Source organism: Mobula birostris, chromosome 11, assembly GCF_030028105.1.
Source record: "Mobula birostris isolate sMobBir1 chromosome 11, sMobBir1.hap1, whole genome shotgun sequence".
NCBI lineage: Eukaryota > Metazoa > Chordata > Chondrichthyes > Myliobatiformes > Myliobatidae > Mobula > Mobula birostris.
This window is the reverse complement of record NC_092380.1, coordinates 8,506,348-8,531,674: the sequence shown is the minus strand read 5'-3', so window position 1 is coordinate 8,531,674 and position 25,327 is coordinate 8,506,348. Positions and strand designations below refer to the sequence as shown.

Sequence of the window (25,327 nt, the reverse complement as noted above, 5' to 3'; positions counted from 1 at the left end):
CAATTGTCTGTTTACACAGAGTCGTAAGTTCTGGCAATGACCTGCTGGGTGTAGTGGCTGAGGCTGATACATTAGGGACACTTAAAATTCTCTTGGATGGGCTTATGGACAAGAGTAATTTAGAGGGCTATGGGTACTCACAAGGGAAGGATTAGTTTGATTGTGGAGCAGATTGAAAGGTCAGTATCACATTGTGGGCTGAGGGGCCTACACTGTTCTGTAATGTTCTACGTCCTGTGTTTATCTGGTATTTAGAAGTGTTTCAGGAAAAATCTTCTTTCCCTAGACTTTTAAAATAAAATCCTTTAAATAACATCCCAAACCTGCTGTTTCCAGAAATATTCAGCAATAGTCAAACGAAAGGCAATGGGACAGTGAGATTTGAGCATAACAGCTGGGCGTGAAGGTATAGAAGTCTGAAATGAAAAGCTCAGATCTCCAGGTGGAATACACAAGCTGTGGCAGCATTGTTGAGAAAAAGAAGAGTGGGGGGGGGGGTCACTTGATAAAGGATTTTAACATCATGAAAGGATTTGTTGAATAGACATAAAAGTATTTTCACGTGTGTGTGAACGGGGGAGGGGTCATCGATATAAGAGGACTGTTAATAAATAATCTGGGAGTTCAGAAGCAGCTCTTTTCTCCTGAAAGCTCTGGAAATGTGGAGCTTGCTCCCACAGCGGAGATTGAGGTGATCAGACAAGATGGAGAGGCAGGACAGGCTAGGGTCCATCATTAAGGACCATCACCACCCAGGTCATGCTCTCTTCTACTACTGCCATCAGGAAGGAGATTCAGAAGCCTCAGGCCCCACACCACCAGATTCAGGAACAACAGGATACGAATTGACAATAAACTGGACTGGTCAAAGAACACTGAGGCTGTCTACAAGAAGGGTCAGAGCCGTCTCTATTTCCTGAGGAGACTGAGGTCCTTTAACATCTGTCGGACGATGCTGAGGATGTTCTACGAGTCTGTTGTGGCCAGTGCTATCATGTTTGCTGTTGTGTGCTGGGGCAGCAGGCTGAGGGTAGCAGACACCAGCAGAATCAACAAACTCATTCGTAAGGCCAGTGATGTTGTGGGGATGGAACTGGACTCTCTCACGGTGGTGTCTGAAAAGAGGATGCTGTCTAGGTTGCATGCCATCTTGGTCAATGTCTCCCACCCACTACATAATGTACTGGGTGGGCACAGGAGTACATTCAGCCAGAGACTCATTCCTCCGAGATGCAGCACAGAGCGTCATAGGAAGTCATTCCCGCCTGTGGCCATCAAACTTTACAACTCCTCCCTTGGAGGGTCAGACATCCTGACCCAATAGGCTGGTCCTGGACTTATTTCATAATTTACTGGCATAATTTACATATTACTATTTAACTATTTATGGTTCTATTACTATTTATTATTTATGGTGCAACTGTAATGAAAACCAATTTCCCCCCTAGATCAATGAAGTATGACTATGACTGTTGCTCTTCAGTCATCAGGCTCCTGAACCAGTCTGGATAACTTCACTCAACTCAACTCTAAACGCATTCCACAAACTATGTTCTCAATATTTATTGCTTACTTATAAGGTTATAAGACCAAAAGAAGCAGAATTAGGCCATTTGGTCCATTGAGTCTGCTCCCCCATTTCATCATGTCTGATCCATTTTCTCTCTCAGATCCAATCTCCAGCATTCTCCCTGTATCCCTTCATGCCCTGACCAATAAGTCCATAAGATTTAGGAGCAGAATTAGGCCATTTGGCCTGCCGAGTATGCTCTACCATTTATTTTTATATATGTTTTCCCTTTTTATACTTGCACAGTTTGTTAAATTTTTCATGTTGGTTGTTTGTTCGTCTTTGTTGAGTGTGGCTTCCATTGATTCTGTCATATTTCTTTGTATTTACTGTGAATGCCTGCAAGGAAATGAATCTCAGGGTAATGTATAGTGACATGTATGTACTTTGATGATAATTTACTTTGAACTTTTTCCTTGGCTGAGGGACACTGAGGGGCAATTTTAGATAGATAGATAGATAGATAGACAGACATACTTTATTGATCCCGAGGGAAACTGGGTTTCCTTACAGTTGCACCAACCAAGAACAGAGTACAAACATAGCAATACAAAACCACAAACAATCAAATAATAATATGTAAAGCCATGCCGGACAGAAATAGGTCCAGGACCAGCCCATTGACCCAGGGTGTCCAACCCTCCAAGGGAGGAGCTGCAAAGTTTGATGGCCACAGGCAGGAATGACTTCCCGTGATGCTCAGTGCTGCATCCCGGTGGAATGAGTCTCTGGCTGAATGTACTCCTGTGCCCAGCGGTGTAAATGATATTACACACCGACGTCGGGTTGGCAGAGGGAGGGATGTACACAACACCCACAATTGCATGTGAGATTTCCCTTGGCAAATAATATGGCCGGAGTCCAACAGCAAAAAGTTCAATATCTGGGCTACAAACATGTTCCTTGATCGTAATAGAAACATAGAAAATAGGTGCAGGAGTAGGCCATTCGGCCCTTCGAGCCTGCATCGCCATTCAGTATGATCATGGCTGATCATCCAACTCCGAACCCTGTACCAGCCTTCCCTCCATACCTCCTGATCCCTTTAGCCACAAGGGCCATATCTAACTCCTTCTTAAGTATAGCCAATGAACTGGCCTCAACTGTTTCCTGTGGCAGAGAATTCCACAGATTCACCACTCTCTGTGTGAAGAAGTTTTTCCTAATCTCGGTCCTAAAAGGCTTCCCCTTTATCCTCAGACTGTAATATGACCAGGCTTGCACCATCTGTTGTTAACTAGCACAGCAAGCCCTCCTCCTTTATGCTCACCGCTCTCAGTGCACTTCCGGTCAGCCCGAACGGTCTGGAAGCTCTTTATGGAAACCTTTTATAAAGGTGTATAAAATCAGGAGGGACATAGGTAGGATGAATGCACTAAGTCTTTTCCCCAGGGTAGGAGAATTCTGTGTTATTTTCCCAGGGGAAATCAATCAGAAACTGGAAGGCATAGGCTTAAGGGGAAAGGTGTGATTGGAACTAGAGGGGCAATGGTTCTTTTGCAGAGGGTGGTCAGTGCACGGAAGGAGCTGCCAAAGGATTGAGACAGGTCCTTTGGATTCATCGGCTGCGTGGAGAGGAGGAGCCTGCTACACGGGGAACAGCTTGCTCTCCGTATCGTACTGCCCTGCCCTGCGTATCATGTAGACAGCTGGGACACAGCACCCATACACCAACGGAAGTCCTCAGATTAGCTGGATAACATGGACAAGCCGGGCCAAAGGGCCTATTTTCAACCTGTAGATGACCATAAGACACAGGAGCAGAATCAGGCCATTCAGCCCATTACCTGCTCTGCTGACTTATGTACTGGATAAGCACACGAGGAAGGATATGGTGATTACTGGAAGGAAGTATGAACACCAGCAAGCTGGACTAAACAGCCTACTCCTCTACTCAGGATATTTATTAGTGATTAGTTATCTTCCAGCCCTTTAAGAGGCTCCAACCCTAGATTTGATCTGGTGGTTTAGCACAATGGGTTTTTTTACCCTTTTTCCTGCAGGATCAGTCTATATGTTAATAAAATTAAACCATCCACTTATGATTGCTGCTATTATCTTTATTAGCACTCCAGTTATAACACGTAGCCTGACACCCGGTGACAGCTCGCAAGAATGCCAAATGAGCGACAGGTTTCTGAGAGGCCAGCAGTTCAGTTGACCCTCTCCTCACTGCCCACTTCAATTTATCAGTGACAGATTAAAAATGAATCATACCTGGTGCTCCTGACGAACAACCAGACTTATTTTTTTAAAATCGTTTCGGAATCAGTTCATTACGAACTGGACCAATATTTATTAACAGAAGAGATTCAGCAAACGCTGGAAATCTAGAGCAACACACACGAAATGCTAGAGGAACTCAGCAGGTCAGGCAGCATCTATGGAGGGGAATAAGGGGTCGATGTTTCCCCCAATTTAATCTGAGCCTAATTATGAACCAATTTACAATGGTCAATTAACCAGCAATCAGTACATCGTAAGACTGTGGGAGGAAACCGGAGCACCCGGAGGAAACCCACTTAGTTGCAGGGTGAAGGTGTAACCTCCTTAAAGGCAGCGGCAGGAATTGAACCCAGGTCACCAGCATTCTAAAGCATCTCACTAACCCCTACACTACCGTGCAACCCCACCACCTTGCTTTCCACCCTGTCTGACTTCTACAATAATAAACATTTAATTAAATAGTTCTAAATGTAAGAATTGTACTTTATTCTTCTGAAGATTAGATTAGATTAGATTCAACCTTATTGTCATTGTGCCAAGTACAGATACAAAATCAATGAAATGCAGTTAGCATCTAACCAGAAATGCAAAGAATAGCGTTATTTACAAGTGAACTGTGAATAAAAAATAAGTGCTGCGGCACACAAATATATAAGTACTGAGACAGTACAATATGGGTGCAATACTGATTAGCGCTGTGATGTGAGGTTCAGCAGGGTCGCAGCCTCAGGGCAGAAGCTCTTCCTGTGCCTGCTGGTGCGGGGACCTTCTGGAGAACATTTTCTCCAGGTTTAACGCCACCTGTCAATGTACTTACCCAAACGTCTTCAAAATAATAAACACAAGAAAGCCAGCAGATGCTGAAATCCAAAGCAGCACACACAAACTACTGGAGGAACTTGGCAGGTCAGCCTGCAACTACGGAGGGGAATTAAGAGTTGGCGTTTTATGCTGTGTCACTCTACAACTCCTGTAACAAGGGTGACCAAAACTCTAGTTCTGTGAAAGTGCTCTGACAGTGTTGTGGGGGTGGAGGCCAATCGTGATTAAGGAATGGTGATATATATTCATCTGCATGGTCATAGATTCATCCAGCACAGAAAATGGCCCTTCAGCCCTTCAAGTCAATGCTAACCATTCGATGATCAGATTGTTTAATGTCATTTCCAGTACAGAAGTGTAATTAGAACAAAAAAATTGTTACTCGATCCGATGCAGCACAAAAACACAAAGGATGCAGAAACCAGAGTAACAAAAAACACACAATAAATGTAAATACAATCAATCTAATTATATAATTATATAAGCTATCATATGTATGTCCATAAAATGGTGCAAAGCTGAACATAAGGTGACTGATGGGAAATAATACTGTAATGGTGGAGTTAGTGAGTGGAGGTGTTGATCAGCCTCACTGCTTGGGGAAAGTAACAGATTTTGAGTCTGGTGGTCCTGGCGTGGATGTTATGTAGAGTCATCTCTGACGGGAGTGAGGCAAACAGTCCGTGATCAGAGTGGGTTTGGGTTTCTTCATGATGTTACTGGCCCTTTTCTGGCACCTTGCTGTATATGTGTCCTTCACGGTGGGCAGGCTGGTGCCAGTGATGCACTGGGCAATTTTGACTACAAGCTGTGGAGCCTTCCTGTCCACCGAACCGAGCATGTATGTGTCAAAACTAATCTAACTTACCAGTGCTTTGTCCATTGTCCGATAGGTACCTTCTACCCTTATCCTTCTGACTCAATGCAGACATTGCAGTTTTAAGCGTTTCTGTCAGGATATCCCAGGTGAATACACACAATGCACGTTGTAGATAGTATACTCTGCAACCACCATGGTGGGGGAGAATTCATTTTTACTTGTTTAGAGATACAGTATAGTAACAGGCCCATCTTCAAGGAGCAATGCTTCAAATGGCGACGTCCATCATTAAGACCCCTATCACCCAGGACATGCCTCGTTCTCAATGCTACCATCAGGAAGGAGATACAGAAGCCTGAAGGCACACACTCAACGATTCAGGTTAAACTTCTTCTCCTCTGCTATACGATTTCTGAATGGACATTGAACCCATGAACACTACCTCACTACGACTTTTTTTAATTTTTATTTTTGCTCTACTTATTTAACTATTTTATATTTATAAATATAAATACACACACACACTCACTCATATATATACCATAATTTATGTTTTTTCTCTATTATTATGTATTGCTTTGTACTGCTGCCACAAAGTTAACAAATTTTATGACATATGCCAGTGATAGTTATTAAACCTGATTCTGTTTCCAATTCTGGCCCAACGAGCCCACCCCACCCAATTACACCCATGTGACCAATTAATCTACTAACCCGTACGTCGTTGGAAGGTTCTCATGCAGTCACGGGGAGAATGCACAGACTACTTGCAGACAGAGGCAGGACTTGAACACGGATTGCTGACGCTGTGGTAGCGCCATGCTGCCATCCTGCCCTACGAATGAATATTTGGTGTGGTGAGTTGCTTTGTTTTGGATGGTGGTCAACTTCCCGGGAGTTGTTGGAGCTGCAATTCAGCAAACCAGGCGGAAGACACCCATTACCCTCCTGACTGGTGGAAACCCTTTGGGGGGCCAGGAGATGAGTGACTTGCTACAGGATATCAAGCGAATCGCGCTGGAGCTGCAGTTCTGGTTGCTGGTCCTGTTTAGTTTCTGATTAATGGTGACCCTCAGGATGTTGGCCATGGGGAATGTGACAACACTAACCCCACTGATATTAAGGGCAGAGGATTAACTGTTCTCTTGTTGGAGATGACCATTGCCTACCACCTTAGCAGCATCATTATTTATCAGCTTTGTCCAGGTGCTGTTGAACACAGGCTTGGGGCTGCTACATTTGCTAGAATTAAACATAGTGATAGTCATAAAAATGTACAGCTCAGAAGCAGGCCCTTCAGACCATCTAGTCCATGCTGAACCTGCTCCCATCAACCTGCCACCGGACCATAGACCTCCATACCCCTGCCATCCATGTACCTATCCAGAATCTTACACATTGAAATTGAACCACTTGGGCTGGCAGCTGATTTCACACTCCCACGGCCCTCTGAGTGAAGAAGTTTCCCCTCATGTTCCACTTAAACTTTTCACCTTTCACCCATGATCGCTGGTTGTAGTCCCACTCAACCTCAGTGGAAAGAACCTGCTTACATTTACCCTATCTATACCCCTCATAATTTTGTACACCTCTATCAAATCTCCTCTCAACCTTTTACATTCCAAGGAATGAAGTCTTATCTATTCAATCTTCCCATGTAACTCAGGTCCTCCAGACCTGGCAACATCCTTCTAAATTTTCTCTGCACTCTTTCGACCTTATTGACATCTTCCCTGTAGGTAGGAAACCAAAACTGCACACGATACTACAAATTAGGCCTCACCAATGTATTATACAACTACTACTACTATGTCGACTCAGGCCTAGGGGGCTGGCATCGGGCACTAAGGCAAGGCATAAGGCATTATTCAACTTCTACATAACATCCTATCTTCTACACATAAGTTTGATTTGTGAAGGCCAATGTGCAATGAGCTTTCTTTACGACCCTCTCTATTTGTGATGTCACTTTCAGCAAATTATGTACCTGTATTCCCAGGTCCCTTTATTCTTCTCAGTGCCCTATCATTGGCTGTATAAGACCTATCCTGGTTGGTCCTCTCAAAGTGCAACACTTCACAGTTGTCCGCATTAAATTCTATCCGCCATTTTTCCAGCTGGTCCAGTTCCCACTGCAAGCCATGATAGGCTTCCTCGCTGCCCACTACACCCCCAGTCTTGCTGTCATCCACAAATTTGCTGAACCTGTTAACATTATTATCTAGATTGTTGATATATATGACAAACAATGGACCCAACACCGATCCCTATGGCACTCCACTAGTCACAGGCCCCCAGTCAGAAAGGCAGCCATCTACTACCATTTAAAAATGCAAACACGAGGAAATCTGCAGATGCTGGAATTTCAAGCAACACACATAAAAGTTGCTGGTGAACGCAGCAGGCCAGACAGCATCTCTAGGAAGAGGTACAGTTGACGTTTCGGGCTGAGACCCTTCATCACGAAGGGTCTCGGCCCGAACGTCGACTGTACCTCTTCCTAGAGATGCTGTCTGGCCTGCTGCATTCACCAGCAACTTTTATGTGTGTTGCATCTACTACCATTCCCTGGCTTCTCCCCCAAAGCCTGTGTATAATCCAATTTACTAGCTCATCTTGAATGCCGAACGACTGAACCTTCTTGACCAACCTTTCATGCGGGAACTTATCAAATGCCTTACCAAAGTCCATGTAAACAACATCCACTGCCTTGCCTTCATCAACTTTCCTGGTAATTTCCTCAAAAAACCATAAGATTGATTAGACATGACGTACCATGCACAAAGCCATGCTGACTATCCTTAATCAGTCCATATCTATCCAAATACTCATATATCTGGCCCTTAGAATACCTTTTAGTAACTTTCAAGGTTCAAAGATTCAACTGTACTTATTATCAAAGAATATACAAATTATACAACTTGAGAGTTTTTTGCTTACAGGCAGTTGCGAAGCTAGGACCGAAAGAACACAATTAAAAAAATAAGACCAACCACCCCTCACCCCAGTGCTCACAGAGAAAGAGAAGAAAAACATAAAACAAATCATATAAACAATATAAATTAGCAACAACAACAGCATTCTGAACCAAATTGAGTCCTTAGATCCAAATCCATGGAGCAGCCCAGAGTAGCCCAAAGCCTCAGTATTCAGTTCATCATATTAGCAGGCAAATCACTGCAAAGTTTGCAGACACAAAGCACAGTAGCTGGGGGAAGTTTTGCAGCCTTGGTGTTGTGGATAGAGAAGTCCCCAGACTATCTGGGCTGGTGCTTAAATTGTCGGAACTTTGCACTAGGATCAAGGCCCTGCCACCAGCGAATTACTCTGGGCCCAAACTTCACTCCCAAGGAAGCCATATTGATCTCTCCATATCAGCACAGCACCCAGAGCGAACCAACCTCATCCGATTCTCAACCTTTCCAGTCTATATGGGCCAGCATTTAGATTGTCCAAACAGTGCGTTGTAGCTTGCATTAGGACTTGGGCTTCATCATGCTGAATTGCTCCAGGCCTGAACATGCCATCCATTGATTTGCTTCGGACCTGGGTTTTACTGCTGAAGAAGCTGTTCTCAACCTTTCCAATGTGGCCCAGTGTTTGGAGCGATCTACCCTCATACCGGTGTTAGTCGGATGGGCATCGGAACTCCTCTGTCCCGTCTTCTCCCCTCCAAACCATTCACTCCAACCGGCACAGCTCCAACTCCAAGTGCGTCGATTTTGCAGGGAACATCCTGTGAACTGCTTTCCCTTTGGTCTCTTCTTCATTGCTTGCGGTGATTGTTTACCACAATTTACTTCAAAAAAAAGTGTTATCAATTATGGTTTTAATTGAATTTCTTTGCTTTTGAACTACCAGTAAGCTGTCACACACCTTCAGTAGTGCTATGTTAAACTGATGCCAGGCTCACCGGCCTATAACTTCCTGGTTTATTTTTAGAGTCTTTTGTAAACAGCAGAGCTACATTGGCTATCCTCCAATCCTTCAGTACCTCACTTGTCACTATGGATGATTTAAATACCTCTGGAAGGGCTCCGGCAATTCCTCCACTTGCCTCCTGCAGGGCCTGAGGTTTCAGGCCCTGGGGATTTATCCACCCAAATTTGCCTCAAGACTGCAAACACCTCCTGCCCTGTAATCTGTATAGAGTCAATGAAGTTGATGCTGCTTTGCCTTATTTCTATAGACTGTCCATCTCCTGAGTAAATATAGATGCAAAGAAATGCACTTAAGATCTCTCCCATCACTCTTAACAACACGCACAGATTACCATTCTCATCTTCCAGAGAACCAATTTTGTCCCTTGGGAACATTGTGCAGTGATGAGTGTGTTCAAAATTCAAAGAACGTTTATAATCAAAGTATGTGTCCCACAAACAATCTTGATACTTGTCTTCTTGCGTGCAGTCAGAGAGCAAAGAGTCACAATGGGATCCACAAATATCCTCACACAACAAGGACCATCAAATATCCTTTGTGCGAAAAAAGAGCAAATTGCACAAACAATAAAAAAAAGTAAACAAATCATACATCATCCCATCTGCTGTATGAACATCTACTATGTGAAGATCGACTTTAAGTAGATGAACTGTTATGAAGATCTACTGCATGAACATTGACGACGTGAAGATCGACTGTATTCATTTATTCACACAATTTGTCTTCTTTTTGGCAAATTGGTTGTTTGTTAGTCTTTGTTTATATATAGTTTTTCATAAATTCTATTGTATTTCTTTATTTGCCGGTAAACGTCTATAAGAAAATGAATTTCAAGGTAATATAGGGTAATATATGTAGATGTACTCTGATAATTACATATTTATTTTGACCTTACTTACCTTGAACCAGCTGAAGATAGTTTGGCCCAGGACTTTTCATTCAGGAACTGCTGCTGAAATAAAGATTAGTTTTATCTGCTTTGTCGCTAGTTGTGCTCTGTGTTATTCTGCCGAGCATTCTGGACACGCCATGTTGGAGTAGAAATGTGTGGCAACACCTTTGGACGGTCCTCCATACATTAACGCAAATGGAGCATTTCACTGTACGTTTCAATACGCACGCGATACATAAACTTGGATCTTGAATCCCTGCCACGGGAGTGTTTGATGAGATAGGGAAGATGGAAATTTTTCCATATCTGACCTGTCTTGACCCTCACAAAATGCTGGAGGAACTCAGCAGGCCAGGGCTCATCTATAGAAAAGAGTAAACCGTAGACGGTTCAGGCCAAAGGAAAGTATAATTGAAATGGGAGGATCCTCATTCCTATTCTGAGATGTCAGTCCATGGCCTCCACTACTGCCACAATGCAGCCACACTCAGGTTGGAGAAGCAACATCTTATATTCCATCTGGATAGCCTCCAACCTGATGGCATGAGTATTGATTTCTCGAACTTTTGGTATTTCCCCCCCCCCTTATAATTCACCATTCCTGTTTCTCTCTCTCATCTTATCTCCTTACATTCCCATCACCTCTTTCTAGTGCTTCTCCTCCTTCTCTTTCGTCCGCGGTCTTCTGTACCCTCCTATCAGATTTCTCCTTCTCCAGCTCTTTATCTCTTTCATTAATGAACCTCCCAGCTCTTTACCTCACCCCTCCCCTCTTCGGATTTCACCTATTACCTGGTGCCTTGTACTTCTTCCTCCCCTGCCCCCACCTTCTTACTCTGACTTCAGCTCTTCTTTTCTAGTCCTGATGAAGGGTCTCGTCAATAGTTTACTCTTTTCCATAGATGCAGCCTGGCCTGCTGAGTTCCTTCAGCATTTTGTGTGTTGATTTGGATTTCCTGCATCTACAGACTTTCTTGTGTCTGTCTTGACTCTGCTGTGTCTGCTCAATGGGACAATGCAAAAGGAGTCTTAGTCTGTACCAACCCTGTGTTCTCCCTGTCTACGAACAGATTATGCCAAAATTTTTGCCGAGAGTGGAATACTCCATGGCAGACAGTGACACCACTGAGCTCAATGAGCAGAGATTTCAAGAGAACAGACAACCTTTCATTATTAAGTCACGTTTCTCATCTGATGAAAGACAACCTGAAGAAAAACATTCATTCTTTTCAGTTACTGTACTGACGCCCGTGCCTTCTTTTACATGAGATGCAAAAATCAAAGCCTTGTCTGATCACTGAGGTGGAAATGAAAGATTCCACAGTGAATGAAATATTTTTTAAAAATCTGCAGATGTTGGTCATCTGAAATAAAAACAGAAAATTCTGGAGGTCATAAGGCTTCCATGGCAATCTTCATCTCCAACTTGACCTATTAACTTTATTTCTCTTTACACCATAAGACATAGGAGCAGAATTAGTCCATTCAGCCCATCGAGTCCACTCTGCTATCCCTCTCTACCTCATTCTCCTGCCTCCTCCTCATAACCTTTGACACCCTTACAAATCAATAAAACTTAGAACATAGAACAGTTCAGTATAGGAACAGGCCCTTTAGCCCACAATGTTGTGCTAAGCCAATTAAATTAGTAATCAAATGGCCAACTAAACCAATCTTCTCTACCGACAGAGTCTCCACTTTAAATAAACACAATGACTTGGCAACGAATTTGTCTGTAGTGATGGATTCTACAGATTTATTATGGCTAAATAAATTTCTCATCATCTCTTTTTCTACAGATGCTGCCTGACCTGTTCCAACACTTCCTGTATTACTGTTTCATAAACGAACAAGGGTGGGTGACGGGGTGGAGATACAGTATGTCTCTAGTAAAGGAGGTATAAGATGCTCCTTTGCTCTACTAGCTTTGGGCAAGGTGTAGCACCTGTTTATTAGCCCATCCCCCACCGATCAGGGTCTCACAAAGTCATGGGAGCAGGTGGTGGATGGTCAGGTGGAGTATAGGAGCAGGGATGTGATGTTGAGGCTCTATAAGGCGCTGGTGAGACCTCACTTGGAGTACTGTGGGCAGTTTTGGTCTCCTTATTTAAGAAAGGATGTGCTGACGTTGGAGAGGGTACTGAGAAGATTCACTAGAATGATTCCAGGAATGAGAGGGTTAACATATGAGGAACATTTGTCCGCTCTTGGACTGTATTCCTTGGAGTTTCAAAGAATGAGGGGAGACCTTATAGAAACATTTCGAATGTTGAAAGGCATGGACAGAGTGGATGTGGCAAAGTTGTTTCCCATGACGGGGGAGTCTAGTACGAGAGGGCATGACTTAAGGATTGAAGGGCGCCCATTCAGAACAGAAATGCAAAGAATTTTTTCTAGCCAGAGGGTGGTGAATCTATGGAATTTGTTGCCACGGGCGGCAGTGGAGGCCAAGTCATTGGGTGTATTTAAGGCAGAGATTGATAGGTATCTGAGTAGCCAGGGCATTAAAGGTTATGGTGAAAAGGTGGGGGAGTGGGACTAAATGGGATAATGGATCAGCTCATGATAAAATGGCGGAGCAGACTCGATGGGCCGAATGGCCAACTTCTGCTCCTTTGTCTTATGGTCTTATGGTCTTATGGTCATATGAGCAGCTGGTGCATATCACAAGTCCTGGTTATGTGACCACTGATGCCAGGCAGACACTCTCCAAAGAGTATTGATAATGACTGGGGTCGCCCTGTCTTGTAAAGACGCGGCCCAGAAGAAAGCAATGGCAAACCACTTCTGTAGAAAAAAAATGGAAAGACCATGATCGCCCATCTCATATGATAGAGCACTTTATTGAAGTTAATCCACCCAACAGTTTTACTAAATGTGAAAGCTCTTCATTACTTCAGGATTTGTGGGAGTTACTACCCCACAACCATCAAGCTCTTGAACAAAAGGGGATAACTACACTCACTTGCCCCATCATTGAACTGTTCCTACAACCAATGATCTCACTTTAAGGACCACACATAAAAATTGCTGGTGAACGCAGCAGGCCAGGCAGCATCTATAGGAAGAGGCTCCTGTCTTCTCCTATCATTTCGGATCTCCCCCTCCCCCTCCCACTTTCAAATCTCTTACTAGCTCTTCTTTCAGTTAGTCCTGACGAAGGGTCTCGGCCCGAAATGTTGACTGTACCTCTTCCTATAGATGCTGCCTGGCCTGCTGCGTTCACCAGCAACTTTTATGTGTGTTGCTTGAAATTCCAGCATCTGCAGATTTCCTCATGTTTGCATCTCACTTTAAGGACTCTTAATCTTGTTAACTCAAGTTCTCGTTATTTATTGCTATTTATTTATATTTGCATTTGCACAGTTTGTTGTCTTCTGCACTCTGGTTGATCTTTCATTGATCTTGTTATAGTTACTATTCTATAGATTTGTCCAGTATGCCTGTAGGGAAATGAATCTCAGGGGTGTATGAGGTGACATATATGTACTCTGATAATAAAATTCACTTTGAACGTTGAACTTTTAAGTTTACAGAGCATGAATTGGTTGTTGTCATAGAGTCACAGAACACTATAGCGCAGAAACAGGCTCTTCAACCAATCTAGTCCATGATAACCTGGCCTTTTTGCCCAGTCCCACCTACCTCACTGATAATTTTCCTCGATGTCCACTATGACCCCAACCCTGGTGTCATCTGCAAGTTTGCTGATCCAGTTTACTACATTATCATCTGTATCATTAACATAGATGATCAACAATGACAGATCTAGCAACTTTTGTTAATTTTAAACCGTCATTAACCCCTCACGGACTGACACAATTTGGAGGTTAGAGGCATGCAGAGCAATTTGAGTTGTTGTTCTTATCATTAATGCATAAATAGCGAGATGGAGATTGGAACTGGTTCTGAGCAACACGCTTAAGAACAAAGCTTTGATCTAATTTTACATTTATACACTCAACTGTCATTTCCAAGTAATTGCAAATTTGCATTTTGCGGCTTTTAACATTAAGAGTTGATCCCCCTTTGGCTCTCCCAGCCCTTACCCGGACATGACGATGAAGAAATCCAAGCGATTCCACGTGTCACCAAGGTAACACTTCTTCCCGACGATCCCTAAGGCAACCATCTTGATCACCATCTCCATGGCGAAGAAAATAAAGATGAAGTCATCAAAAGCCTGCAAAGCAACACAGTGTTTCATTTGGCATTATCTTCCATTACATTTGTGGTTGTATTTTACTGACCTTCTGGAGGAGCTTTTTGTCTTGTAAGGGCAAGGACTGGGCCTCAAGCCGCGGTGTCGTCAGAGGTGGGAGGCTGGCGTCAGGGCCAGTCCACTCCACCGGGGGGCAGTGTGGTGCGGCGTCCAATCGACCAGGCTGCAGACAGTGCTGCCCCACCCCCCCCGGTGTTCGCTCGGCGGAAGACCGTCTCTATCATGGTTGACTGTGGATTGATGGCACAAGTTTTGGTCTCTTTTATTGCCTGATTGTACTGGCCATCTTGTGTGTGATTGTTGGTATCGTGTTTTGCACCTTGATCCTGGAGTAAAGTGTTCTCGTTTGGCTGTATTAATGTATGGTTGAATGACAATTCAACTTGAATTGAATTGATTTTTATCAATGCTCTTTTGTCTATCCCCTGATGTGTTGAAGTCACCAACTGATTCCCTGAAGTCTGTCCCCTTGTCCCTGAAGTCTGTCCCCTATTGCTGAATCTCTGTGCTCCTCCTACTCTAACCATTCAGTTATTCACAATTTTCATCACTTCACCAATATCAGAAATGTTTTCACCTGACTAGATCCTTAAGCTCTGCCATTTCCTTTCTGAATCTCCCCACATCATTCAAGGTGTTCTTTAAATCATTTATCTTTGACCAAGCTCCCGATCGAACACCTCAAATTCTCATTGCAGAGCTCAAAAGTCAAATAAAATCGTTCTCTTTTAGCCAGTAACATTTTTCTATGTTAAAGATGCTATACAAATGGAAGGAACTGCAGGTCCCCAACAGTTACTCTGACCTCCCTGTTAGGGTGTATTCTGGAGTCATGGAATATAGCAAATATTAATTTCAACACCAACCAGTCTTCAGATCTGAATAGAAACGTAGAAAAGCTACAGCACCATACAAGCCCCTCGGCTCACAAAGCTGTGCCGAACATGTCTTTACCTTAGAACTACCTAGGCTTACCCATAGCCCTCTATTTTTCTAAGCTCCATGTATCCATCCAGGAGTCTCTTAAAAGACCCTATTGTTTCCACCTCCACCACCGCCGCCAGCAGCCTATTCCACACACTCACCACTCTCTGTGTAAAAAACTTACCCCTGACATCTCCTCTGTACCTACTTCCAAGCACCTTAATACTATGCCCTCTCGTGCTAGCCATTTCAGTGCTGGGAAAAAGCCTCTGACTATCCACACGATCAATGCCTCTCATTATCTTATACACCTCTATCAGGTCACCTCTCATCCTCCGTGAACTGTAAAACAATAGTGTTCTTGGAGCTGCAGACTGGGGTTGGTTGCAAACAAAGAAACACCCCATTTGACCTGAGATGTCTGCACATGCATGAATGTGGCCCAGGGTCAGTGGGGATTAACATTTATTTTGGGTGTCTGGAGTATTGCTGTGAAGAAGGTGTTAGAAAATTATATGTTACTCAAAGGAAGCATTGTGGAAACATTGTAACTGTAGAATTGTCCTACTCTTACCTTTGATCTTTAGCATATAAAAAATGTCATTTAGTATTGGATCAGAGAATCCGCAAGTATCTCCAGTAAAATGCCTGCATGAGTGTTGAATAAAGACTTCTATATCACCAATTTCAGTATCTCCTGGTGCCTTCGTTCACAGTCACAACACTCCCAACCCACCCAAAGAATGTAAAACTTAGTGGGCAACAGAGTCTGCTGGAGGAACTCAAAAGGCTGAGCAGTATCTGTGGAGGATAAAGGAAATGCCGGCATTTTGGCTGAAAACACTGCATCTGATTGAATTGAATTGACTTTATTACATAATCCCTCATATACATGAGGAGTAAAAATGTTTACGTTACATCTCCATCTAAATGATGCAACTTAAAGTGAGTATACTCATTCAACACCTGTTTCCGATAAAGAGAAAGAGGTTGAAAGGTCCTACCTGCAATATCTTACATCTGTCAGTGGAACAGTCCACGTCCTCACAGGGCTGGTACATTCCCAAAGTGACACAGTTCAACAAGATGACTAACATGCTGACATGCTCGAACCACGTGAGGATCTGGGGTTAAGGCCAAGAACTAGATCGTAGCTCGATCTCCCGCGCAGGAGTGCTTTGTAAAGTTTCAATCATTCATAAGACCATTAGATAGAGGAACAGATTTCGGCCATTTAGCCCATGTTTTTTCTCAACCCAAAATTCAAAGTTCAAAGGAAAGTTATCATCAAAGTACGTAAATTTCTCATATTATAAAGACAGCATTTTTCAAATGATGACACCAGTGAGTACTGATTACCAATTTATTGCAAGGATTGGATAGAGTGGATGTTGAGATGACGTTTCCATTAGTAGGAGAGTCCAGGATCTGAGAGCATTCACAGTAGAACAAAGAAATACAGAAGAATCAATGAAAAACTCCACACAAAGACTGACAAACAACCCACATGCAGAAGACAAACCGTGAAAATATATTTTAAAAAAAACAAATAAATGAATAAGTAATATTGAGAAAATGAGCTGTAGAATCCTTGAAAGTGAGTCCATAGGTTGTGGAATTAGTTCAGTGTTGACATAAATGAAATTATCTAGGCTGGTTCAGCCATTCTCCCGCATTCTTTCCATATTCTTAACCACCTTTACCAATCAAAAATCTGTCAAACTCGACCTTAAAAACTCCCAATGATTTTTCCTCCACAGATCTCTGTGCCTCTGTGGCAACAAATTCTACAGATTCACCACCCTCTGGCTGAACTCTAAATAACCCTAGTTGAATGCCCAAATTGGGTAGAACTTCATTGATTCTGTTTTGGCTATTATTCTACAGATTTATTGTGTATGTCCACAACAAAATTAATCTCAGAGTTGTACATGGTGACATATATGTATTTTGATAATAAATTTGCTTTGAACTTGGAAGAAATTCTTCCTTACCTCAGTTTTGAAGGGACGTCCCTTTTTTACGAGCCTGTGTCCTCAGATCCTGGACTCTACAAGGTGGGAGGAGAAGATGGCAGCGCGCCGCATGTGCGCAGCTCTCCGGTGAAAAATGATGTTAAGTAGGGGCCATGGACAATTCTGATTTGATGGAGAATGGACGTGAAAGCAGAGAGGAACATCTGGAGAAATTTCTGAAACGCCCATCTGCTGCTGTCATTACTGTGTGGTCGGGAATCTTTCGGAGGGTAGGCCTCAAAATCCCCGGCCTTGCCTGCTTTTGGCGACCAAGAAGGAGGTCGAATCGTTCGGCAGAGATGCTGCTCAGTACTCAGTGCTGGAGAGCTGATCAGAGCTCGAAGTTTTCGGATGACTCAGAGTCGGATTGTGGTCGGCATGGCAGGGGGAGTTTTGCTTCCTTCTCCCGTCTGCGTGAGATGTGGGACATTTGAGAAACTTTGAACTTTACTGTGCTCACGGACTGTCTTCATCAAGTTATGGTATTGTTGCACTGTTTGTAACTATATGTTATAATTACGTGGTTTTGTCAGTTTTTTCAGTCTTGGTTTGTCCTGTGTTTTGTGATATCACACCGGAGGAAATAATGTATCATTTCCTAATGCATGCATTACTAAATGACAATAAAAGGGGACTACGTATCTTCATAATCTACTAATGAAAACACCTTCTCCACATTCACTCTATCCATGTAATAATTGGTAACCCACATTCAATAGCGTCGTCTTTTAAAACATGTTGTCTTTAAAACTTGAGAAATAAAAGCAGCATACTTTGTCCTGCGAGCTGTTCTGACACTTGACAAGATTATAATCAGAATCAGGATTATTATCACTGATAAATGTTATTAATTTTGTCACTTAGAGGCAACAGTACTGTGCAATACATAAAATATATTATAAGTTACTAAATGAAATGTACTCAGTGGCCACTGTATTAGGAAGAGGGGTGGAACCTGGTATGGTTTTCTGTTGCAGTAGCTCAACCAGTTCAAGATCCAACATGTTAGACATTCAGAGATGACCTTTTTCACATCACTGTTGTAACATGTGGGTATCTGAGATACTGAACCAGTCCAGCTATTCTCCTCTGACATCTCTCATTAACAAGGTGTTCTCCCCCAAAGAACTATTGTTCGCTGGATGCTTTTTGTTTCTTGTTGCACCGTCCTCTGTAAACTCTAAGCATGGGTTCCCATTCTTTTTGTGCCATGGACCAACACCATTAAGCAAGGGGTCCATGGATGTCAGGTTGTACGAGAAAATCTCATGAGATCAGCAGTTTCTGAGATCTTCAAACCACCCCATCTGGCACCAACAATCATTCCATGTCAAAGTCATTTCCTCACCATTCTGATGTTTGATCTGAACAACAACTGAACCTCTTGACCATGTCTGTATGCTTTTATGCAATGAGTTGCTGCCTCGTGATTGGCTGATTAGGTATTTGCATTAACGAGGAGTACAGGTGTACCTAAAAAGTGGCCACTGAGTGTAGTGCAAAAAGAGAGCAAAAACGGTGAGGTGGTGTTCATGTGTTGATTGTCCATTCAGAAATCTGATTGTAGAGAGGAAGAAGCTGTTCCTGAATCATTGAGTGTGTGCCTTCAGGCTTCTGTACCTCCTTCCTGATGGTAACAATGAGAAGAGGGCAATAGGTGAGCAATTCAAGTTTCTGGGTGTCAATTTCTCTGACAATCTATCTTGGACCCAACATATCAATGCAGTTACAAAGAAGGCACAACAGTGGCTATATTTCATTAGGAGTTTGAGGAGATTTGGTATGTCACCAAAAACACTCGCTAATTTCCACAGATGTACCATGGTGAGCATTCTAACTGGCTGCATCACCATCTGGTATGGAGGGGGCACTGCACAGGATCGAAATAAGTTGCAGAAAGTTGTAAACTCAGTCAGCTCCATCATAGGAACTAGCTGATATAGTACAGAGGACACCTTCAAGGTGCAATGCCTCACAAAGGCAGCGTCCTTAATTGAGGACCCTGTCACCCAGGGCATGCCCTCTTCTCATTGCTACCATCAGAAAGGAGGTACAGGAGCCTGAAGACACACACTCAATGATTCAGGAATAGCTTCTTCCCCTCTGCCATCCGATTTCTGAATGGACATTGAACCCATTAACACTACCTCACTACTTTTTAAATTTCTATTTTTGCGCTACTTACTTCATTTAACTATTTAATATATATACTCACTGTAATTCAGTTTTCTCTATCATTATGCATTGCATTGTACTATTGCCGCATAGTCAACAAATTTCACAACATATGCCAATGATATTAAATCTGATTCAGATTCTAGTCTGGGGTTGAGGATCCTTAATACTGGATGCCACCTTCTTGAGGCATCACCTCCTGAAGATGTCCTCTATAGTTTGGAGGCTAGTGCAATCACTACATTACAAAAAAAATTGCAAGCAACACACTCAAAATGCTAGATGATCTCAACTAACCAGACAGCATCTATGGAAAAGAGTACAGTAGGCGTTTCGGGCTGAGACCCTTCATCAGGACTCTCCGTAGATGCTGCCTGGACTGCTGAGGTCCTTCAGCATCTTGTGTGTTACTTGGATTTCCAACATCTGCAGATTTTCTCTTGTTTGTGGAAAAAAAAATCCAATCAGGCAATACGTGTGGAGGGAAGTGGACAGTCAACATTCCGAGTTGAGACCCTACATTAGGATCAGGACCCAGTCCAGATGAAATTTTGACTGTCCATTCCTTTCCACAGGTGCTGCCTGACCCACTAGGTTCCTCCAGAATCTTGTCTTTGTTCCATCTTGCCAGCATCCGAAGTCTCCTGTGTCTGACTTCATTCTCCGGCCTGATCTGCTTATCGCTTCATTCCCTCTAGACTCCATTGACCTCAGCCTTGAGTATGCCCATTGCAAGAATTTCAAGATGTACAATCCTCGGAGAAAACATGGAAGACAAACCATATGAAAAACAGTTAGCTTAAGAAGAGCAAAGAATTCTTTGTTTATAACTTTGGAGCTTCTTGCGGTCTAGATTGTGCTGCTTTGCTTTGAAGGGCTGTGGAATTAGATCAGTCAATTTCAAACTTATTACAGAACAGAACACAGCCACCTGGCCCAAAAGGACAATGCTAGCTCGCATGGGATGAATCTCAATCTTTTCCCCCGTCTCCTTACCTCTCACATGCGTCTCAATTTTTGATTCATTTCATCATTACCTACACTGAGGGATGACTAGAATTGATAACAGAGCTTATCTTTGAGATACAGGAGACAACTGCAATAGTAGGGAACAATAATGGCCAAAGAAACTCACTTATCCGCAGGAAGAGAATGCAGACTCCATAAAATTTAAAGAGCACCTGGCTCAGCTTTGGTGCTCAACCGCCAGCTCAACTTTAGCTCAGTCTGTAATTGTGTCTTTGAGTTTTTGTCTCGGATTCTCGTCTATCATCTGCTCTCGTCTCAATCTCGAAATGGTGTCTTGAGTCAAGTCTCGCATACTTCAGCATTTTGGTCCTTACCATCCTCCCCAAGGCTTTTGTCACAATGATAACCCTTGTCTGTCTGCCTAAAGAGCAAAGATGATTAGACTGCGCCTTCTGTGCTCCTCATCCTCGCTCCACACCGCAAGGGAAATAGGGAGCGACCAGAAGCATCCTTAGGAGATGGTGGCCCCTTTAAGGTTATCTCAGAGTTCAGCAAAGGAAAGCACAAAATAGGCGAGGAAGGAGCTTAACATGACCAGGAGGAGCAGGAGGAAACAAGAGAAACCACAGGCAGGACAGAAAAGCCATAAAACTGAATAATAAGGAGATTAAAAAGGAATCAAGTTGACCCAAAACGAAGAGATGCAAGGGGTGGCGATGTATATAAATTGTCTCATTAGCTCAGAGAAGTCATTAGGCGCTGGCTAAATCGCTGCTGAAGGCAGCCTTAATCAGAATACATCTTGGATGGGGCTGAAGGGAATGTGTTTACTGTCTAAGATCTGCAGTACAGTAAAAATAACATTGTCACAAGCCACGCCAATCCACCACGGCAGAAGGCAACAGCCTGCAGTAAATTCATGATCCACATAATCCTGAGAAAGTTAACAGAGGAAAACTTTGGCAGCTAAGAAAGTTTGCAGCACTTGATGCATAAGTGTTAAATGACATATTCGATGCACAGGAAGGAAATGAATCTGTTTATTATTGTACCGAGATACAGCAAGAGGCTTGCCTCGCATGCTGTTCATACAGATCAGATCATTACACAGTGCAGTGAGGTAGAACAAGATAAAACAATAACAATGCAGAATAAAGTGGAACAGCCACAGAACAGGTAAACAATGAAGTGCAAGATCATAGCGAGGTAGATTGTGAGGTCAAGAATCCAATTTGTTGCAATGGAGAATTATTCAATTGTCTTCTAACATCAGGAGGTCTGCAGAGACACCTCATCAAAACCTTTTTCACCCAGAGAGTGGGGGATATATGGAATACTCTGTCCCAGAAGGCTATGGAGGCCAAGTCTCTGGATGCTTTCAAGAAAGAGATGGATAGAGCTTTTAAAGATAGTGGAATCAAAGGTTATGGGGATAAGGCAGGAACTGGATACTGATTGTGGATGATCAGCCATGATCACAGTGAATGGGGGTGCTGGCTCAAAGGGCCGAATGGCCTACTCCTGCACCTATTGTCTATGGTCTATTGTCTATTGTCTTGGAATTGGCAACTCTACCCCAATTGTTTGTTTCTTGGAGCTCGTGAAAGATTTGTGTGGAGGTCGGGATAGAGTTTTCTTCCTGTTGGGTATTTAATATTAAAGTAACATTTGAGTAATCTTGTTTAATTATTTAATTATTCTTGTTCATTTAAATAGTTAATTACAGGTTATATGATGTAAAATACGTGAACTGCATCTGTCATCACGCTACCACGAGATACCTGCGTGCCTCGCTTAAAGTAAGCTTAAAGTCACACCCACATTTTCGGACTCCCCACATCTTTCTTTGAATTAATTTGATGTTTTGAAGATACAAAATGTAACACTCCCCCATTGATCGTCAGGGTGTGCTCTCATCTCCAACTCAAAACACCATGCATCCAAGTCTTTAGTCCGAAGACATTTTCATAACCCCAGATAAGTATGGCCTGGGTAGTGGTGGAAGAAGTGAATGGTTAAACTTGGTGTGCCTATCAAGCTGGCTGCTACGTCCAGTACGGTGTCAAGCTTCTTGAGTATTGTTGAAGCTATTTTCAAACAGGCAAGTGGCGAGCCTTTCATCACACCCCTGCCTTGAGCTTTGTAAATGGTGGACAGGCCTTGGGGAGTTAGAAAGCAAGCTACTTGAGGCAGGATTCCTAGACTCCGACCTGTCTGAATACAGAACATAGTGCAGCACAGGAACAGAACCTTCAGCTCACATTGTCTGTACCAACTGTAATGTTAGGATCTATTTCTTTTCGAGGAATGACTCCCTTTGGCACTACGTATGGATTGTTGTCTGTGCATGCATATTGTCCTCTCTCTCTCTCTCTCTCTCTCTCTCACTGCAATGTGAATACACTAGTTAAAGCCTTCTCTCACGTGTCTTTTTTATTTTGATGGATATGTAGTTGCACAGTCACAACAAATTGGCAATGAGTACAAACCTGAATGTCAGAAAATATCACAAACTGCATCAACAAACAGCGAGAGGAAAGAGTATGGAGTAGGCCTCGTTACGGACGCTAACGAAAGGACACGTGAGTACGGCATAATACACAGTGAAAGATGCAACTAGCAAATTTAAAGTGAAAACAACATGGTGATGGCTTTGGTCCATAAAGTTGACAAATTCTAGTGCTATTGAAGGCTGGGAGTCATATATTGAGAAGGTGGAACTATATTGTAACGCGAACAATGTGGAGGAGCGAAAGAAAACCCCCACACTTCTTAGCTTAATGGGTCTTAGGATGTACAGTCTCTCACACAACTTAATAACTACAGAAAAGCCAGCAAGCAAGATGTTTGATGAAATTGTTACAATTCTACAAAATCACTTGAGTTCTAAACCACTGGTAATAGCTGAGAGATTTAGATTTTACAAAAGGTACCAGTCAAAGGATGAATGCATTTCTAAATACATTGTAGAACTGTGCAAACATTCCCAGTACTGTGACTTGAGAGATGGATTTTCTGATGCATTAAGGGACAGGTTTTTATATGGCATGCATATGGCATGACCTGCCTTGCGGTTTTTTTACACTACCTTACTTTCCATTTTTCTATTTTCTATTTATGATTTATAATTTAAATGTTTAATATTTACTATTTTAAATATTTTTAATATTTAATATTTGTAATCCAGGGAGCAGGAAGTGCAGAATCAAATATCACTGTGATGATTGTACGTTCTAATATCAATTGTTTGGCGACAATAAAGTATAAGATATAAGTATAACTGGCGCTATTAAAAAACTGTTCATTCTAAGCATAGTGTATGTCTAACGGCCACACAATGTGTGCGCGACTGAGGCTAGTTAGAAACTGTTCAGCAACAGTCTCCTGTCCCAATTAAGCCGCACAGTGTCACCAAATAGAACAGAAGGGAATCCCAGCAACACACATCAAAGTTGCTGGTGGACGCAGCAGGCCAGGCAGCATCTCTAGGAAGAGGTGCTGCCTGGCCTGCTGCATTCACCAGCAACTTTGATGTGTGTTGCTTGAATTTCCAGCATCTGCAGAATTCCTGTTGTTTGAGAAGGGAATCCCAACTATTTTCTCAAACTGCTTTTGTTCTTTCAGACTTGTCCCAAATAAACAGCAGCTCTGATTAAACAATGGCCCAATTACCGGAATCCAGAGTACAAGCAGAACCTGGTTCCACTGAAAATGGTCATAACCGCGTGGGTATCTCCCAGCTGCTCTAGGTTTCTCCAACATCCTAAAGCTACAGTCAGTCAGTGGTCCTGCACCGAAACAGGCCCACCCCACCCTTATTATCTAAACTAGCCCATTGACCCTCATTAGTCCAAGTATTATTTATTTAGAGATACAACTTCTGGCCCAACAATTCCTCACCGCCCAGTTACACCCAGGTAACCAATTAACCTACTAACCTGTATATCCATGGAATGTGGCGGGAAACCGGAGTATCTGGCAGAAAACCATGCCGTCGCGGGGAGAACGTACAAACCTGTTACAGACAGCGGCAAGTGTTGACCCTGGGTTGCTGGTGCTCTGATGTTATCTGCTGTACTATCATGCAGCCCAAATGTGCTGGTTGGTAAATTCAGCGGTTACTGCAAATTACTCCGCGGTGTGCGTGGCTGGTGAGAGAAACAGGGTGGACATGTGAGGGAAGGTGCATTGCAAGGGAAGTGGATGATTGGGATTGATGGGGGTCCTCTGACAGCCAGATTATATTTCACAGAGTGAACGTTTGTTCCCTACCCGGTCCTGCTCCTGCCTCACGGACACCATGGCCAAGACAGCATAGCAGCACCTTTAATTTCTCAGAAGGCCAAAGATATTTAAAAGATAATGATAAAGATTATGATTATGATTATGAGGACACGCAGTCCCCTTTTATTGTCATTTAGTAATGCATGCATTAAGAAATGATACAATGTTTTTCCAGAATGATATCATGAAAACACATGACAAACCGACTTAAAAACTAACAAAAACCACATAATTATAACATATCGTTATAACAGTGCAAAGCAATACCATAATTTGATAAGAACAGACCATGGGCACAGTAAAAGTCTCAAAGTCTCTCGAAAGTCCCATCATCTCACACAGACGGTAAACCTCCAGCACCGCCAGCTTGCCGATGCAGCATCCCGGAAGCACCCGACCACAGTCCGACTCCGAGTCCGTCGGAATACTCTGAGCCTCCGACCAGCTCTCCGGCACCGAGCACCGA

General features: G+C 43.0%; 1 protein-coding gene across 1 annotated transcript in view; it reads right to left on the bottom strand.

Annotated features, from left to right (window-relative positions):
- Positions 1 to 16,515, bottom strand: part of LOC140205397 (voltage-dependent T-type calcium channel subunit alpha-1I-like) — a 426,562-nt gene extending 410,047 nt beyond the window's left edge. The window contains exons 1-2 of the mRNA XM_072272989.1: positions 16,423 to 16,515; positions 14,322 to 14,455 (exon numbers count right to left, since the gene is read on the bottom strand). Coding sequence (XP_072129090.1) covers positions 14,322 to 14,455; positions 16,423 to 16,515 — 227 coding nt within the window. The remainder of the gene's footprint in view (positions 1 to 14,321; positions 14,456 to 16,422) is intronic.
- Positions 16,516 to 25,327: the final 8,812 nt, after the last annotated feature.